Source organism: Galeopterus variegatus, unplaced genomic scaffold (assembly GCF_000696425.1).
Source record: "Galeopterus variegatus unplaced genomic scaffold, G_variegatus-3.0.2 Scaffold448, whole genome shotgun sequence".
Taxonomy (NCBI): Eukaryota; Metazoa; Chordata; class Mammalia; order Dermoptera; family Cynocephalidae; genus Galeopterus; species Galeopterus variegatus.
The window spans coordinates 11341-31422 of record NW_007726559.1 but is presented as its reverse complement, the minus strand read 5'-3'; the positions used below and the strand labels follow the sequence as shown (position 1 = coordinate 31422).

The 20082-nt window shown below is 45.6% G+C and overlaps 1 protein-coding gene across 1 annotated transcript in view; it reads right to left on the bottom strand.

Moving 5' to 3' along the window:
- DAPK2 (death-associated protein kinase 2) overlaps positions 1–20082 on the bottom strand; it is a 30731-nt gene that overhangs the window by 7730 nt on the left and 2919 nt on the right. The window contains exon 2 of the mRNA XM_008568868.1: positions 4641–4770. Within this exon, the coding sequence (XP_008567090.1) occupies positions 4641–4770 (130 nt within the window). The remainder of the gene's footprint in view (positions 1–4640; positions 4771–20082) is intronic.

Below are 20082 nucleotides of genomic sequence, written 5' to 3'. Positions count from 1 at the left end.
CATCATGTTGTCTAGCTGAGTTTTCTTGTATCTCATTCAGTTTCCTTAGAATTATCACTCGAAATTCCTTGTCAGACATTTCAAGGGCTTCTTGTTCTATAGGATCTAGAGCTTGAGAGTTATTACCCTTTGGTGGTGTACTTTCTTGATTTTTCATATTTGTGGTATCTTTCTTTTGATGTTTAGTCATTGTGGCAAGGGGTTTCACAGTTCACAGGTTTGACACTATTGTCTGGCTAGGATGTTGCTGGGGTTGCCAGTTTGGTATGGCTACCTCAGTATCTGCTCAGTTGGCCACTAGTGCCTTGCATGTGTGGTTGCCTTGGGTCTTGGGCCTCTCTGGTCAGCATGCACCTGGCCAGGCTGCTGGGTCACATGGCGGCACCGCAGGGTGTGTGGTCTCTGTGGAGCTTCCACCTCCCCTGCTGGACGTCTCCTTGCTCCGTGTGCACTGGGCTGGCCTCTGGATCACGTGACGGCAGCACCACAGGGCGTGTGGTTTCTGCAGAGCTTACGCCTCCCCTGCTGGACGTCTTCCTGCTCCATGCGCACTGGGTGTATATATCATTTTTTAGTCATTCTCTTCTCAGAGATCATTTGGATGGTCTCCATTTCTTGCATTACTGGACTATTGCTATGAACTTTTTTGTACATGTCTCCTGATGTGCATGTGAAAGACTTTCTTTAGGACACTGATATTCAAAGTGTGGTCCACAGACAAATAGTCTGCAGACTGTCACTGGATCAACAAGACAGGTGCAGAAATCGGGAGTATGCATTTAGAGAATCTTATAGCAGTTTGACATTGTTGTGATATCCAAGCTGTAATCATTTTTCAAGGAATGTATCTTTTATTGTATTTTACTGAAATGGCAGTCTAGGACAGATTTAAGTTTTTCACCATAGTTTGAGAAGCACAACTCGCTTTCCAGTGTGATCTGCCTCATACATGTACACACTCATTTCTTAATCTACGTGCTTTTATTTGTCCATTTTTTCTGTGCTTTTCTTTTCCTTTCTTGAGTTTTGGGGTCAGTTTTCTTACTGTTTTTTCCCAACTTCTATTTTTTAATGGCTACCTTTGAAGCTTTACTATGGATATCTAACAAATTCTAACATAAATCAACATTTTGACCCTCTTCTAACAACCCAAGAACCTTAGAATATTAATTTCAAACCCTCTGTTCTAATTAACATTATTTTCTTCAATTTTTAGTTCTGTCCTTTTTCTAACCTCACAATTAAAACAATATCATCATCATTATTTTAGACAGAAAACTTTATATCTGCTTAATATTTACTGATTTTTTTGATCCTATTACTTCTTGCTTTGAGACCTCCCTTCAAAGTTCATTTTCCTTAATTCAGAAGTACATCTTTAAGAAGTTCTGTTAATGAATGTCTGTTGGTGGTAAACTCTATTTTAATGTTTCTGAATCTTTCACCCTCATTCTTGAAATATAATTTCCCTGAGCACACAATTATGGGCTTATTTTTTATTTTTCCTCAGTTCTTTGAAGATAATTTTCCACTGGATATTGGCTTCCATTATTGTTTTGAGAAGTATGATGTCTATCTAATTATATTTCTTTTGCAGGTAATTTGTCTTTTCTCTCTAGCTGTTTTGTCTTTGGTACCCTGGAGTTTCACTATAATGTGTTTAGGTATGAATTTATTTTTATTTTTTTCTGCATGGTACACTTTGTCTTTCTTGTATCTATAGAGGCATGGATGTAGTTCTGAAAATTCTCAGCCAATCTCTTCAGATCTTGCTTCTCCTTTATTGTCTCCATTTCCTCCTTTTAGGATTCCAAATAGACCTCTGTTAGCCTTTCATTTTTTACCCTATTTTGCTTATCCTCTCTTTCATATTTCTATGTCTTTGTCACTCTGTGGTAGTCTAGCCAATTTTTTTCAGCTCAGTCTTTCAATTCTTCGACTCTCTCTCTTGCTGTGTGCAACCTGCTGTTTAACCCATTCACTGAGCTTTAAATTTCAACAATTATATATTGAATTTCTTAAAATTCTATCTAGTTCTTTTTAAAATTTACCTGGTCATTTTTGACATCTCTGGTTGCTTACTCATTCTTGTGATGTTTTTATTTCTATATACATTCCACTTACTTTATAAACAACTGATAACTTCAATATCTTATATCCTTGAACATCAAACCTCGCTAGTCTCTGATTGAAATGCTGATATGTGCACCAGCCTTTAAGGGAGGTCCTTCTATTGACTATTCTTGCTGTTCACAGCTCCAGCTCTAAGTTCAATTCATGGGGGTTGCGGGGGAGGAACTGAAGGTCATGCTGAAGGACCTATTACATTTAAAGATTTCTCCTGTTTCCCATGAGCCCAGAATTTCATTTAAATGAAAAATTTTTTTCAAGAATCCAGTTTTGTATTGGGAGGGCCTTTGGAATACCTAGTCTACCACACTACTGGAAGCTGACACTAACTTTTTAACCCTGGGTCTCAAGATGAAATTTCAAAGGAATGGTGGGAGTAGGGGAAAGTGTTTATAACTTGTTCTTCCGGGGTCTTGGGAAAAGAAAGTCACCATAATTTAGGCATGGGTTCAGATAAGTCACTGTATATATGTTTTTGTTTTTGTTTTTTTTGCAGCTGGCCGGTATGGGGATTCAAACTCTTGATCTTGGTGTTATAACCTATATATCTGTAAGGTGCAAACAAAATCATACTGGCTCACAAAAGCCAACTGTGAGCATCTCTTCCTAACTCTGTATTCAGTGACAGCACATTGGTAGCTTGAAACTGGCCAATGCTATAAATTAGAGATTTTTTTTTTTTTTTTTTTTTTTTTTTTGAGACCTGGTTGTTAGACATTTATCAGTACATGACTGGGCAAAACCCTCCACAGTCTAATGCCACCCATCAATAACCTACTCACATCAAGTCTGCTGTGAACTCTCAGCTCCATCAAGAGTGGACAGTGACTTGTCCCCGATAAATGCACTAATCCTGACCTTGCTCCCCTGCTGTAGTATCACTGAACCTGGGATGTGTTCCTCCTCTACCCTGGCTCCCTTCCCACCCTTCTTCAGAGATGTCTCCCAACCAACACCAGTCCTTTGTCCTTCACTGACTCAAGGCCATGACTGATCCCACTGATTTTTCCACAGTGATCTTGTCTTTACAATTAATTGCATCCTGTCTTCTGATATCTCTTCCATCATTGCCCTGAACCTCTAGTTGAACTATCTGTAAACATATGCATTTTTACCACATATGTGAGTGGTGGGCAGCAACTGCTTTCTCATACAAAGTCCAGGTCTAGATATCCTGTGCCCCAGGTTCAAGTTGGCTCTGCCACCAACCTGTGCCCTTGGATGTGTCATTCTGAGTGTGGCTCCTTACCATCACTGTGTCCATCATACCTCACCTACTATCTGTTATGCAGCAGGTGAAGAATAACCTCAGTTGATCTTAACAAAAACCTCCCATCACTTCATTTCCACATTTGTTAAACTAGACCAGATGGTCTCAAAAGATCCTTCTAGCACTCGTATTTGGTGGTTTGATGTCTCCACAACTAAAGTGTAAGCTCCTTGAGGGCAGGGTCTTCTTAGACAAGCCGGTGTAATGGAAAGAGCACAGGCTTTGATGTTGGCCGATTCTGTATGTGAATCTCAGCTTCACCACCTACTGGTTGTGTTTCCTTGAACGAGGCAGTTGATGGAGTAAATAATTAAATCTGCTTTGTGAGGCCATTTGAGGATTAACTGAAACAATGTCTGTAGAGCTGAGGCACAGTGCCTGGCACGCAGCCAGGGCTCCCTGCCCTGGGTCGCTGAGGTCTCTGCAGCACCATCCCAGAGTGGCTGCAGAGCTAGTACACATGGCCTGAAAATCTACTAGGTGGATGGTCTGACACATTGTTTTCCCTTTTGATTAGACTGGGGTCAGAAGTTGCAGCCCCCAGGTTTTGAGGAGACTATGCCCTCTATCTTCAAGACCACCCCAACTCCCAAAGCAGAGAGATAGATGATGGTTCTCAACTCTCCTTCCTTTCCCCTCTGCAGGCTTGTTTCTTCATGACCCCCAACCTCTGGCCCAAACCCTACAAGGGATCTTCTGAGTTGCAGGACAGATGGGAGCCTGGGCCCAGGGTGAGAGAAACAAATGAAAGAGAGAGCGGCGAGGGCCCTGCTAGAGGTGGGCTCCTCTGTGTATGAATAAAGGCCAGGCACACAGGACAGGCAAGTGGGTGGATCTGGCATCTGGCAGATGATTCCCTCTTCCTTTTCAGGAAATCAAAGGCTACTTCAGAGAAGGTTGAGCTTATGGGAATGCAAGAGGATGAAGTGATTTTAAATCTTCACGATAAACTCACCTAAGAGCAGGAGTTGGGGCCAGCTCTGGGAAGGTTTAACTCTGCAAAGGCCTCTCGCCCCACCTGGCCACCCTCTGCCCCATGGGGTGCTCAAGCCTACACGTGGACCCTCACCTGGAGGCCCAGCAAGACATTTCCTTCCTTACCTGTTAGGATTCTAGGGGGTGTCCCAAGGCATCATCTCTCAGCCCAGAGGCCATAACTCCAGACACAGGGTTTGTTTCTGGGATTTTTCTACATTTTTATGCCAGATTATTAGCTGAGAGGAAAATAGGCCTAACTCACCAACAAATTCCGGCGTCCCAAAAATGTTCTTAAATTCAACTCCATCTTCTATTTCGTGAGCCAGGCCAAAGTCAATCAGCTTAATGTGTGGAATGGGAATATTCTTGTCTAACAACATAATGTTTTCTGGCTGGAGAACAAAAAAGGAAGGAAGGAAGAAAAGAAAAGATGGTAATTAAAGCCCTGTTTTGTGTTTTTGCTTTGGGGTTTGGTGTTCTTTTTTAGGAGACTGAGACAGCATAAACTCTTTCTTGTTTTCGTCTTCTCCTGTGAACTCAAAAACAGGCATAGCACTGAGGGCAAGGTCTGGGTTTCAGAAAATCTGCTGCTGACATCAAGACTTTGGCTTAAATCTCCTTTCTGTTTCTAAATGGCAAATCCCGTTAACGCAGTGCCTCTGTTTCCCGATCTGTCAGACGGGGTCAATGAGATACTTGCAGCATTTCCCATAAACAAAACCACCACCTCTGTGTGAGTGTGATGGGGGTGGGGACATCACAGCTTAGCCTCTTCCTGACCATCTCTTTCCCCTGGCCAGCCAGCTTCCTGTTGACAAACCCCACCTCTACACTAACCGTGTGGCTCACATTTTTCTATGTGATTAAATGATTTTGGCCCTCAGTAGGACACAGGAAAAAATTCACCTGATTTTCAGGGAAAATACCAGCTTCCCAGGCTATTTCCAGCCCAGCAAACAGCTGCCAGGTCTGACAAAACAATGCAGGTTTGCTGGGGGTCTGGGATAGCCCTGTCCTGGCTTTCACACATCCCGGGCTCCCAGGGTGCCTAGGATAGCATCCTGAGCTCTACTTTTCTCAATCCCACTCAGCCATTCTAACTACAAAGTGGGTGGGCAGGTCTCTCTGCTTCCTGCTTTTTCCTCCCTTTGCCCCACAACTGTCCTAGACTCTGCTCGAAATAGAATGCCCTGAAAACATACATCCACACAAAAACCCATACACAAATGTTCACGGCAGCATATTCACAATAGCCCTAAAGTAGAAACAACCCAAATGTCCATCAACTGATGAATGGATTAACAAAATGTGATATAGTCATACCACATATAGTATTCATACAAAAATAGCATTCAGCCATGAAAAGGAATAAATCAAAAAAAATAAAAATAAAAAGGAATGAAGTACTTATACATGCTACAGAATGGATGCAGTCGGTGACAGATTTTTACAGACTTTTTACTGTGCAGCAGCTTTCTTTATACTAAAGCCTTAGGAGATTTTCAGTATTTTGCTTTTTCTTTTTTTGGCAGCAGGCTGATACAGGGATTGAACCCTGGACCATGGTATTACTGGCACCACGCTCTAACCAACTGAGCTAACCAGCCAGCCTTGCTACAGCATGGATGAACCTTGAAAACATTATGCTTAGTGAAAGAACCAGTCACAAAAGATCACATAATATATGTGTATGATTCCATTTAAATGAAATATTCAGAATATCCAAAGCCATAGAAACAGCAGATTAGTAGTTTCCTAGGACTGGGGGAGTGGGGGAATGACAAGTGACTGCTAATGGGTATGTGGTTTCTTTCTGGGGTGATAAAAATGTTCTAAAATGATTCTAAAATTGTTCTATAAATGATTATAGCATTGGTTATATAACTTTGTAAACTGTACACATGAAGTGGGTAAATTGTATGATGTGTAAATTATATCTCAATAAAGCTGTTAAATAAATAAATATTTAAGAAAATTGAACGTCCCCATTTCTCAAAGCACTGAAGGATTCCCCACCTTGCACATCTGCTCTACCTGGAAAGCGTTCTGTTCAATCCCCACCCAGTGAAGTCCTAGCTGGGCTTCAAAGTTTAACTCAACCCACCTTGAAGACTTTCCTCACCACCACCAGGAGTGAACTCTCCCTCCCCCAGGCATTAAATCCTTCTGTTATGACTTTGGCATGCTCTCCCTTGGCAACAGTCCTTTGCTATCTTTGTCCTAACTCCCCTACCAGAACTGTCCTCAGCTGGAGGGAGGATTCAGGTCTCCGCATCTTTGCCCCTGCAGCGCAGAGCACAGAGGCTGGCATGCTGATGGTGGCCATGTTAGCTGAACTGATATTGAATCTGGACTGAAGTCTCACCACTGGTGCCCCTGGCTCCCTGAAGTCTCTGTGACCTTCCATCAGAGCAGCTGGAAATTTTCACCCAAGGGAGCTGGCTGAGGCCCTCCTCCTGCTTTTTTTTCCCTTATAAAAAATAAATAAACAACACATTTCCTTTTGCATTTTTAAAGCTTGTTTATTCTTCTTCCACTCTGGAGGTTACTCTCAACTTTATTTTGAAAATGTGTCAAAGACCTTTCCCAAGGCCGGCCCGTGGCTCACTCGGTAGAGTGAGGTGCTGATAACACCAAGGCCACGGGTTCGGATCCTATATAGGGATGGCCGGTTTGCTCACTAGCTGAGTGTGGTGCTGACAACATCAAGCCAAGGGTTGAGATCCCCTTACCGGTCATCTTTAAAAAAAAAAAAAAAAAAAAAAAGACCTTTCCCAAGCAGAACAGACTTACACTCTGCAGGAAGGAGAGTGAGGGCAGGGAGAGGTCAGGAAACAGGATACAGGCAGGTGGACCCACTCCAGTACCCTTGACCCTGCCTGCCGGTGACTGCCCAAGGACCCTAAGAGTCCTGGCACCCTATGCAGTGAGCTGCACACTCCCTACTGCCCACCATCTCCCAGACAGGCAGCTTTTCCCTTCATTCTACCCACATTCCTCAGCCACATTGTTAGGAACTTCTCCTCTCCTCCCAAATATGCTGCCTGATATTTGAGGCATTCGAGGCTCTGCACCGGCTGCCCCATTCTACCTTGCCAGCCTCACCAGCCATCACTTGCCTGTACCTCCTCCATATCCCTCAGGGTGGGTATTACCACCCCCAGCATGATGGCTCAATTCCACCTTTTGCTCTGGCTGTTCTTCTTGCCTGGATTGCCTTTCCTGCTCTCCACACTTGCACAACCTATTCCCCTATCACCCTGCCTCCTTTTCCTCCCCTCCTCTTCAATGAAGCTTCTTCCCCTGACCATGCTTGAACTCCCTCAGAGCTGACAACGCATGCTGGCTAAGCTGTGGCTGACTCTCACATGTGATGCCACTTTCCTAGGTGGTGGCATTTTCCCTGGGAAAACCCAAATTGGTTTTAAGTTCCTGGCATCCCTTATGGTGTCTTGCTTACTTTTTTTTTGGTGGCTGGCTGGTAGGAGATCTGAATCCTTGACCTTGGTGTTTTAACACCGCTCTCTAAAAGAGCTAACCAACCAGCCCCCTATGCTGTCTTGCATCCTGCATATTCCGTTAATATTTGCTAAAATGAATTGAAAGAGTCCGGGGCCAGTGGCTCTTCCTTTTCTGCCCCATGGAGGCCCTCCACCACTGCTAGGGGGGCCAGAGTGCACTCTTCCCCATAGAGTGCACTAGGGCTGGGTCAGGAGGAAGACAGGATTAAGGGAGGGTCCAAAACGTAGCCTGAAGCCAGCAAAGCAGCAGTTCCCCAAGGGTTTGATCTAAGCATCTCTGCTTCCCACCTTCCCAAACAGCACAGGATGGTGGAAAATAGCCTAGGCCTGGGGACTGGGAAACTGCAGTTCCAGCTCCACAACCCAAGGCTGTGTGAGCTTAAGCAGGCCACTTCCTTTCCTTGGGCCTCAGCCCCCCAACTCTAAGCTAGATACCAGATGACAAACAAAGCCCCTTCAAGCTCTAGGCTCTGCAATTTCAAGGTGGTACAGCCTCCCAAGCTGGCTGGGCAACTTCTCACTGCTCTGGGCCCCAAGGTAGGATATGCAAAGATTCAGGTCACCTGGTCCCAGGTCAGAAAGGAAGAACAGGCTGCTGGGCCCAAGCCAGACAGCCCTCTGTATGAACCTATTCACACTCCCCCATTCCTGTCATTCTCCTCCAGCTTTATCTGCTTCAATCAAATATTCCACCCACACACCTGACATCACCTCCCAAGCATGGCTGGAGGGAGAGATCACATTCCCGTAGGTGCTGCCACTGCCCAGCCCAGGCCTGTGGAGCTACCATCAGGAGGTGGAACTGCCCTGGCCCATCAAAACAAACCCACCCAGCTCAGGTGCCAAGCAAGCACCAGTTGAAGAGGCCAATGTGCCCCTTTGTGTCCTCGTGGATCTGGCTAGAGGTGCTTGCTGTGGTGCCAACTGGAAGCTGTTTCTACAAGGGGGGACCCATGTCTTATGGGCCCAGCACACATGTCCAAAAGCCTGTGCAGAATGAAGGCACCTTCAGGAAGCTGTGTAGTAAAGTACAAGACAAGGGCAGGTCTGGGTTCACATCCCAGTTCTGCCACTCACCACATGAAGCCCGGGCAAAGTCACTGGATCTCTTGGAGCCTTGGTTTCCTATCTGTAAAACGGGGACAACATCTACCAAGGCATAGGCTTGTTCTGAGAGACAGTCCAGGTAAGGAGCAGTTCCCAGTGAGATTTCTGAGAACAGCAGCTACATTTGTTCATTCTCTTCTGGGATGCAGCGTCCCTGGGAGCTCAGACCAAATCTCTGTTGAATCATCTGCATTCAGCTGCAAAACATGCCTTTTCACAGACCCACCTCCTCCCCCTACTCATCTTCTGCTTCCATCCTCCCACCCCATTTCACCCCCAGACTCACTATGTTAGGGCTGCAAGGGACCTCAGAGATTATTTAACCCCTTCAGTTGCAGAGCAGCCCAAAGAGATCAAGAAACTGCCAAGGTCACTGAGCTAGGAGCAGAGCCCAAGACTGCTGACTCCTGGCCCAGTGCCCTCTCCAGGTGCGGCCTGCCTGCTGATGGGTGAGCTGCTCAGCTTAGCAGAGCAAAGGCCCAGCCAGTTCTGTGCCATAGGGACAAGAAAACTGACCACGAACCTTCACTGGGGTATTAGTCCATTTTTGGGCTTATAAGAAAATACCTGAAACTGGGTGATTTATAAAGAAAAATAAAATTTATTGCTTACAGTTTCTGAGGCTGGGAAGTCCAAAGTCCATCTGATGGTGGTGACAGGGGTCTCGCATTGCAAGATGGTGTTAGCAGAGAGAGCAGAGAGAAAGACAGACTCTCTTCTTTTAAAGCCCTCAGAACCAAGCCCTTGACCACCATTTTTAATTCATTCACTACTGCATGGTCCAACAATCCAATCACCTCTTTAAGGCTCCAACTTTCAATTACCATAATAGGATTTCCCAACCTCTTAACAGTCACAGTGGGGCTAAGATTCTAATACATAAACTTACGGGACACAATTCAAGCTTCAGTGAGTTTTGTGGGGACATAATTCAGTCCACTACAACTGGCAATGTAAAGCACCACCCCAGACTATTCTGGCAGTGCCAGGCAACCTGAGAAAGCAAGGCTGCTTGCTGACAGGCCTCCATGAACAGGTTTCTGGAGTGCTGCAGCTCCCTCTGCTCCCAGCACACTGTAGATGAGACCACAGACATCCCCTTCCCACAAGTCTCCAGTGCAGCCCATGCCCAACTTCCACCTCTGTAAGGCCCTCCTGATTGCCGCCCCCCAACACCTGGCCACATTTCTGCTACCTCCTCCTCACTCCAGCCCACCTGGCAGTTCATTCTGCTGGAATGCCCTTCCTGACAAGCTCCTTCTCCCCACCTTACCAGCCAGCTCCAACAAACTCACATTGGAACGTCTTCTGTGACTGCCCTCTACAACACACACAGCTAGTTGTTCCCACACAAGGGCCTGTGTGTACCCTGTACATGCCTCTGGCAGAGAGGCAATTGCACCACAATTACTTCCTTACACGTACAATACCCACTATGCTAAAGCCCCATGAGGAAGGACATCCCCAGCACCCAGGAGTGGCTGGCACTGTAGTAGGTGCTCAGTTATTGTTTACTGGATAAATGCATGAGCCAGTGTAGTCACATATGCATCTCTTGCACATCCTGCTTTTGGAGAATCAATATTGATAAAGGTAAGAGCACAGGCCTTGAAATCCAGGTTTGAATCCTGATTCTGCCACTTATTGGCAGCCTGACACCGGGCAAGTTACTTAACCTCTCTCAGCTTCAGGCTTCTCACCTATAAATTTTCCTACCTGAAGAAGGTTACTAGAAGGATCAAACAAGGCATATAAAGTGACCTGAAACCATTATCATCATCTCTCTGACTATTTCCTTATGTTTCTCTCTCCCAGAATAAGAAGTTCATCTGCCTGTTGAACTTCTATCATCCTTCCAGGCCCTGCCAAGGTCTTATCTCCTCCAGGAAACATCATCTGAATACACAGCCCAGTTCTCCTTCCCTCTCCCAGATCCACTGATGCAGTCATCTCGACCTGCAGCCTCAGATGCCACCCAGAGCTCTGTGAGTCTCGCCTCCCCACTAGACTGCACACTTGCTGAGGGCAGGGCCTGTCTCTCATGCCCCTCCTGGATTCCTTGAAGCACCCAGCCTGGCAACTCATGTAGAGCAAAACCCATAGCACTTCACAGTCTACAAAGTCATCACACACACCTCATGTGATCCTTCCTCTGTCAAGCAAGTGCTGTCATCACCCTGGTTTTATAGGTGAAGAAACCAAGGCACAAGAGGCTGTTTGCCCAGGTGCCTCAGCCATAGGTAGTGGAGCTGAGCTTCAGATGCAGGCTGACCCAAATCCTGGGTGCTTTACACTCTCCCACACTGCCTCCCTTCCTCCAGCTGATGCAGGGGAGCTCTCAAGGTCACAGCTGCCAGCTGGCAAAATGGACATTTCCAACCTGGCTCTGGTGCCTCATCAGTTTGCTGCCCCAGCTCCGTGTTTTTCCCAGAAAACCAACACTGTGGCTTAGGGAGGGACCCACATTCAGGTGCACTTGGATTTGTTAAACCACAGCCTCTGGCCACTGACCCATGGCCTCCCCCTCTGGGGGAAGCCACTGCATGGCTCTGACCTCCTGCTGTTCTACTGAGTAATGCAAGAAAGAAAACCATTACCCACTATTTCTCTGTGCTCTCATGAGTAACAGGGAGAAGAATAAAAATTCATTTTCAAGACCATTCTAGGACCACTGGCTTTCAACTCTGGGCCTATCAGAACATCAGCTTTGCGGTCTGTGCCACATAACTAGCACTTACTGTGGGCTGTCCCCACACATTCCTTCATCAGATCTGAGAAGCTGCCAGGTGAGGTTGAGGAGGCAGATGCCCCCATCTAACCAGTAAGGAACCTGGGCCTGGATCCAGGCATTCTAAGCCCCAAGCTGTGCTCTGGGATCCCCATCTGTGCTAGTCTCCTGTTGGAATCCTCTGGGGACTGTATTAAAGATACCAAACCCAATTAAATCCAGCTCAACAGGAGTGGGGCTCCAGAATCAGTATGTAGAGAAAATATAGGAAAATGGTCAAGGCCCCTTAGATGTTCAGAATCTTGCCGAGTATTTGATGTAAATACGCACGTGCGCCCAGGTGTTCCTTGGTTATTGTCTAATGTAATTGCACATGTGCATCCAGGTGTCCTGGGTTATGGACTTAAGTATAAAGGACAAGTGGGTCTGATCCACAGTGCTCCCCGCCCCCGGGATGCCCCTGGGGAGTGCCATGGAGAGGCCACTACTGCTGCTGGAGGCTGTTGCTGCTGCTGCTTCTGCTGCTACTGCTGAGGACTGAGCTCAGGTCATCTGCCAATGGCTCCCGGGATCTTTCCCAATTACCTAGTATGGACCTGTGTGTGAGGGGTCTATGGCCCAGCCTGGCATGTGAGGGGCCTGGTGACCCAGCCTGGCGTGTGAGGGGTCTGGTGAAGCAGCCTGGTGTGTAAGGGGTCTGGTGACCCAGCCTGGAGTGTGAGGGGTCTACTGACCTGGTCTATACAACAGGTTGAACGGTCTAAGCCCTAGCCTTGATAATACAAATGGAAACTCAGTGTAACTAAAATAATGAAACTTTTTGGCTTTAGTTATGAAATGCCTAGCCATACAATTAACATAGCTATTGCCTCAACCCAACAACTCAGGCAAAGTTGTGTAGCTTTACACGGTATTGGAAAGCAAGCTCTGCTAGGAAGTCAAAATCAGTTGTGCTCAGTATTTGGGAAATCAGTGCTAAAGAGGGCCTGCCATCAGACAGACATGGGTTTGCATTCCACTTCTGCCTGCTGCCAGCTGTGTGGCCTTGGCAAGTCACTCATCCCTCTGAACCTTTGGGCCCCTCACGTGCAAAATGGGAATATTAATATGGTTAAGGGGTTCTGAGGGGGCACAACGGAGGCCTAGGAGCCCTCCAGCAACTTCCCCTTTCTATAAAATGGGCATAACCATGGAGCTCTCTTCACAGGGTTACTGTGTGGATAAAATGACCAAATGCATGCAGAGCACTTAAAGAAGAGCCTGCATACCATAAGTGTTCAATAAATGTTGGCTGGCATTATTATTATTACACCACTGCTGCCACCACAACACTTTAGCCTGAGTATACCCTGCATACAAAATGCTTTTGCCTATAGGGTCTCAGAGAGAACCAGGGGTGTCTCATGAGAGCAGATTGTTAAATTTTCAGGAATTTTGTAAGCTAGTTGTTAAACAGGGCTATTATTAAAAATTAAACTATATAAACTAACACTTAAATTATGTTAAAAACTATAAATATTTATAACTCATAACCTCCATTTTTTAAAAGTATATTTCAGTATTTTCTATACTCTTTTGGTTAGTTATGCCTTTTGTATCTGTATCCCCGTACAGCAATACTACATAATGGTGTGCTGCTGCACAATGCCTCCTGACTCCAATAAGTGGTATATTTACACCATGGAAATCAGCAAACACTACAAATCAGGACTTGACTTAATGTCTTCTTAAGTCTAGACTTAAGAAAGTGATGGAGAAGATCGCTTAATGATGCAGATTAAACTTAAAAGGGTGCTGAGTCTATAACCATTATTTTGTGAATAGCACAGAAAATTGTGGGAATATTCTTCCAATATTCAAAAACTATTGTCCAATTCAGCAAAGAAGTCACTTGTGTCATTGGTGAACAAGTAAAGTTTCAACATGTTTTCACTATTTCATTTTCACCCTACTTGTTAAGGTAAATGAAAATATCAGCCAATATACTTGTTGGAACTATACTCATTCCTTAGCTGTATCCATAGGTCGACTGCTGATATAAGAGTTTGGCAAGAACTAAGGAAAATGTTCTGTGAGACTCAGTTGGCTGTATGGAATTTACAATAAAAAGTATTATATATTTTATTATTTATAAATTATGTTACAAACTTTTATATCGGTAAAATTTATTATAAATTTATGTGTGCGTGTGTCTACGTATGTGTGTGTCTTTGTGTGTACGTACGTTTCTTTTCCCCCAGAAATCTCACTGCTGCCAGAATATTAGGAACTTCAGTAATGTAGATCACTATCTGAGTTTCCCCGATGAGAAAACTGAGGAATAAAGAAGATAAGGAACTTATTCAAGGCCACACATCTAGTAAGTGGTAGAGCCAGTTTTGATCCCAGGTCTTCTGAGTGCCAAAATACCTGTTCTTTCTACCCTCCCTTAGCTGCTTCTAGAATTAGATTTTTTTCACTCCTACTGAGGTCAGCTGCAATGGCAGGTCTCATGGTGGGACTGTGAATGGAACTTACAAGGTACCATCTGAACACATGGTACTTTGGTGGAGATCAGGCCTGACAGGTTCAGAGACGAGGGCAGTGGGTCACTGGGAGCAGCACAAGGCCTCTGAGTACTAATAATGATGGGAAAGGAAATAAGGACAAATGAGGGAGAAGGCATTGCATTTTTGTTTTAGTTTCCTCCTCTGAAAAATGGGGATCATGATATCTACTCTAACCCATATCAACCTAGGTTATAAGCCCTTGGGAATTACACAGTGTCCTGCCATTGTAGAAATCTGCCCAGCCAACTGGCTGGAAAATGCCACCTTATTTCCCCTTTGGATAGTTCCATGTCCACCTCCCTTTTTATTTTTATTTATTTATTTATTTATTTTTAAAGATGACCGGTAATGGGATCTTAACCCTTGACTTGGTGTTGTCAGCACCACGCTCACCCAGTGAGCAAACCGGCCATCCCTATATGGGATCCGAACCCGTGGCCTTGGTGTTATCAGCACCGCACTCTCCCGAGTGAGCCACAGGCTGGCCCCCACCTCCCTTTTTAAATCCCTCTGGAGGCAGCAGAGGAATAAGGAGAAATGTGGCCCAAGAGGGTGGATAGTTAAAATTCACCACCGACACTTGTAAGGAGCTATGGAGTTTTCAGGCTCTCTCATAAACACTGATATCTCCCTGGTCCCTCACCCTACTCCTGTCGGACAGGAACAAGAGGCAACATTACCTGCAGTTTAAAGGCAAGGAAAGGTCAGAGGCATGATCTTCCCAACACCACATAGCAGACGTGGGACTCAAATGCAGGCTCAACTCCCAGTCTCCCCCTCTTTCCATTATGCCACGAGGCCTCCTGCTGTATCTCATAAGAATCAGCTGGTTGGTTTAATGCCCCCCATTTCAAAGCATCTATATTTCAACTCTTTTAATAGTTGCTCTCCATCATTTAATTTTTGCCACATTTTGTTCTTTCCCTCAGCCATTTGGGAGTTCAGTGTCCTCAGTTTACTTCTCCTCCAGGGTGGCCTTGTAGTAGTTGGAGGCAGCTGGCATGTATTTGCAGAGCTCCAGGCTCACAGTGTGATCCATGGGGCTGAGATGCATCAGGCTCATGGGGTACACTCTGGGGCTGGGGCACAAGCTGAGTCTTGAGCACAAGGAGCAGGAAACAGGGTTCAGGCCTCAGAGCACACCAAGAGGGTAACATGGATAAAAGCTTCTACAGCAAAGGAAACTAGTTCAAAGTGCATGTGGACAGCTTGGGTTAGAATGTAAAGTGAGAAAAGCAAGAGAGAAACTAGCATAGTTATAAGAACCTTAGAAAACACACACACACACAAACACACACCCCTACCTGTTCATAAAAAGCTGGAAAAAATATACAAAATGTTAATTTTTTTTTGAGTAGATAGTCTTTGGGTAGCTTCTTTGTATATTTCTGTATTTCTATGTGTTATTACTTTTTATAATAGCATAAAAGATTATCACTATTTTTTTTTAAGTTTATGGGGTATCTTTTAATTCTTTTCTTTCCCACACTATTACTATAGCCACCAACTGGCTTACTCTCTCCCACCCAACTACTCCCCTGCCAGGAGCATTTTCTTACTAAATCAGAAATTGAATCATGTTTCTCCACCAATTAAAGGTCTTCCATAAATTACTGTTAATTTTCTTAGGTGTGATAATGATACTGTGAGTCAGTAGGAGATTGACCTTAATCTTGGGAGATACACACACACACACACACACACACACACACACACAGATGCTTTAATATATATACACTTTCTTTTTTTTTTTTTCCTTTTTGTCTTTTTTCGTGACCGGCAACGGATCGCAACCCTCAGTGTCGCGCCCATACCGGACCGGGACCGGCAATGGGATCGCAACCCTCGGTGTTGCGCCCACACCTCGCTCAGCCAGTGAGCGGCCGGTCTGTATGTGGGATCTGAACCCTCGGCGGGAGCGCCGCCGCGCTCCCAAGCGTCGCACTGTAGCAGTGCACCACCAGGCCGGCCCTATGTACACTTTCTTATACAAGGTTACTCCAAAAAAATTGTGGAAAAATAGAATTAAAAGATAATAAGAGGGCTGGCCCGTCGCTCACTTGGGAGAGCGTAGTGCTGACAACACCAAGGCCATGGGTTCGGATCTCTGTATAGGGATGGCTGGTTAGCTCACTTGGGAGAGCGCGGTGCTGACAGCACCAACTCAGGACTTAAGATCCCCTTACCAGTCATCTTTAAAAAAAAAAAAAGATAATAAGAACCTTACCATGAACTTTTTGATGTGTGCTCATGTGTGTGTGTGTGTGTGTGTATACACACACACGCACACTTTTTATTATAAATGTATTTTTTTCTTTTTTTTTCTTTTTTTGTGACCGGTAAGGGGATTGCAACCCTTGGCTTGGTGTCACCCACACCACGCTCAGCCAGTGAGCGCACCGGTCATCCCTATATAGGATCCGAACCCGCAGCAGGAGCGCCGCTGTGCACCCAAGCGCCGCACTCTCTCGAGCGCGCCGCGGGGCCGGCCCTTTTTTTCTTTTTTTTAAAGAGAGACAGAAATAGGGCCGGCCCGGTGGCGCACTGGATAGTGCGCCGCTTGGGAAGCGCAGCGGCACTCCCACCCGAGGGTTCGGATCCCACATACAGACCGGTTCCCGCTCATTGGCTGAGCAAGGCGCGGGAACAACACCGAGGGTTGTAATCCCGTTGCCGGTCCCCGGTCCGGTATGGGGGCAACACTGAGGGTTGCGATTCGTTGCTGGACACGGAAAAAGACAAAAGACAAAAAAAAAAAAAGAGAGAGACAGAAATAAAGCAAATGTGGCCAGATGTTGAACGTAGGGATGTAAGGGGAGGGTGTAATGGTGTCCACTGTATTCTTCCAACTTCTTCAAGTGTTTTGACATTTTTTCACAATAAAAAGTTCTGAGGGAAAAAGCTCTTATGCTGTGACTGCCTATATTAACTCTTTGGCCTGGCCCTGAACCTATACAATCTCACCCTAACCTATCTTGCCAGTTAATTCTCTGCCAAGTCTCACCTCCACTCTGTGCCTCCAGGCTTTAGTATGGAAATAGTTTCATGCTTGTAAGTTCTACTTTCAAATGCATGCACATTCCATAGCAATTAATAAAAATGCAAATTAATTTTTTTAAGTCTGAGGGATAACTTATTAGAAGGAAAAAACAGTGTAATTAGATGAGAAATTAACTGTGTAAAGAATAAATTTATGGCATACTACAGACCTTCGGATTAACTGTGTGTAAAAGGCATGACCTAAGGAAGTAAGAAATCTGGATTGTTGAACTGGGTGAAATAAAATCTGGTAACTCCCAGTGTTTCCTCACTGGCTAAGTTCAAATTACGGCCCCGTCATTTAATACTTGTGTGATCTGGGCAAGTTACTCAACTTCTGTGAATATTAATTGCCTTCTATGTAAAAAATTGACAATATCTTGTACTTTAGTAAGGATCAAATGAGAAACTGTGTAAGCACCCTATATTCTAGAAAGCACCATATACATTTAAAGTATTATCATTATCATTATTCTTATGAAAGCTTGACCAGGAGACCTCATCAGACCATGAACACAAAGGATAGAGAAATTTGGATTTCGGGGTTGTCTTGCTTAGGAATTCACCCCTCTTAACACTGTTTATATAAATCAAAAGCCCCCTCAGAGTTCTGTGTTCCTGCCTTACGTACAATTTTGGTCAATTCTCACGACTTGCTCTTTTTGCTTAAAATACCATCAGACCTGAGGACTGACTACCTTCCATTTCTGAGTTCTCCAGTTGAATCAGTTAGGGCAGGAGCAGGGGAGGGGGGAAGGACACACCCATACTCAGAGGGGAAACTCCCAAATCCAGAACAAACACAAAACCACACAGAAACGCCCTCTACATGGCCATTATTTGTGTTGGGACCATGTCCCAGGGTGAGGTTCCTGGGTGGTACTGAGCCCCATTTCCTGGTGATCCGTCCTGCAGAAGGCATGTCTGAAAGCACGTTTGCTGCCAATCAGCCCCAGTGTCCCTTCCATCCATGTAAGTACAGGGCCACATCATCTACCCTCACCCCCCACCCACCCACATCAACAGGCCTTTCTGTGGTAAATTTATAACACACACCAGGAGGATTATCTCCACTCAGCCAAGGCAGAGAGCTCACCCCTTGTGAAGTCAGCGTTTGTTGGTGAGAAGCAGTTAGCTTTTGTTTCCGACAGCCTCTCCACTGAGTCTCACTATGCCCATCTCCCAGTAGACGGTGGGCCTGAAAGGCAAGTACCACCTGCAAGTAGCACCTTATCCCATTGATGTTTGTCACTCCACCCCTTGGCATACAGTAGGGCCCCAATAAACATTCACATTAGTGAACTGAAATCTGCCTGCAACCTCTTTTGCATGGTCCAGGTGAAATGTGAAAGGGCCTTGGGCATCCCTGTGTGTATTTGGTTTTCACTAAGCTATTCATTCATTCATTTACTCACTCATTCATTAGACACTAAGTGACTCATGATGTGTCAGGCACCGAGCAACAGAAAGTGAATCACAGTGATAAATGTTTTCAGCAGAAATCTGTGCAAAGGGCAACAGAAGCAGAGAGGCAGGTTAGTTCTTAGTTATGCTTTTGGGAGGTGGCAGGGTAGGCAAAGGCTTCCCAGAGGAAATGGTGTTTCTGCTGGGCCTTGGAGGATGAGCAGGAAGTCCATGTGCAGAAAAAAGGAAGAGCAGCAGCTTCCTGGATGTGAATGGCATGAACAGAGGAGGAGAGAGGCCAGAATATGTATCTGTTATCTTACTGCCTGGGGCTAGTTTTTTGGAGGGTGGGGACCCTCCAAAAGGTAACAAGGACCCATCACAGATTTTTGGACAAGAGCTTGCCATGATCCGTTTTTACCAAGACTGTTCATCGTACGTTAATTTGTCCATTCACCTGCTCGCTGCAGCAAGGCTGGGGATGTGTTGTAAGCAGGGACAGAGTCTGACTGTCCCTAGCACAATGGCTGAACATAGGAGCTTATCAAATAACAACCTAGGAAAAGGCTGTTCATACTCCAAAGGCAGGCCAGAGCTGACTCTCCTCGACCGCCTGCTTCTTCAGGCTGGAAGGTGAGTGCGGAAAACAGGTTATGGGTAGGGATGTGGAGACAACATGGTGGCTGTGCTCCTGGGGCAGTGTGGCAAGGAGTAACAGAATACAAGCAGGAGAGGAAACGGAGGCGCCTCATGGTGAATAAAAATTGGGAAGAAAACTGTGGATTTTATATGATGGAAAACAGCATGGAACCAGGAAGCCTCCACTAGGCCTCCAGCTGGACCTTCTACATGATCCCTCCAGCTACTGGAAAGTTCCAGCCAGCAGGCACACATACCTACAGTCTGGCTCCAGAAAGTGCCTACCCAATCATGAGGAAATCCCTCTGAGCCAAGGGACCCATGGGTGGGGGAGTCAGAAAGCTCAGAGTCCACAGGATTCTAAGGATTTGTGGTCATGGGTGGGGATTAGCAGCATCCTAACCCTACACACATCCAGGGGGAACCTGGAGTGTCTCCAGGTCATGGAAAATGTCCAGATGGAGCCCAGGAACTAGATACCAGCCATCCCACCTAACAACCAATCTCAGCTCTTTGCTGGGCTATTTAGAATTGCACTGGCAGGGGGCCAAGCCTGTGGCGCACTCGGGAGAGTACAGCGCTGCGAGTGCAGCAGCGCTCCCGCGGGTTCGGATCCTATATAGGGATGACCGGTGCGCTCACAGCGCTCACTGGCTGAGCGCGGTGTGGCCGGTCTCAAAAAGGACAAAAAAAAAAAAAAAAAAAAAAAAAAAAAAA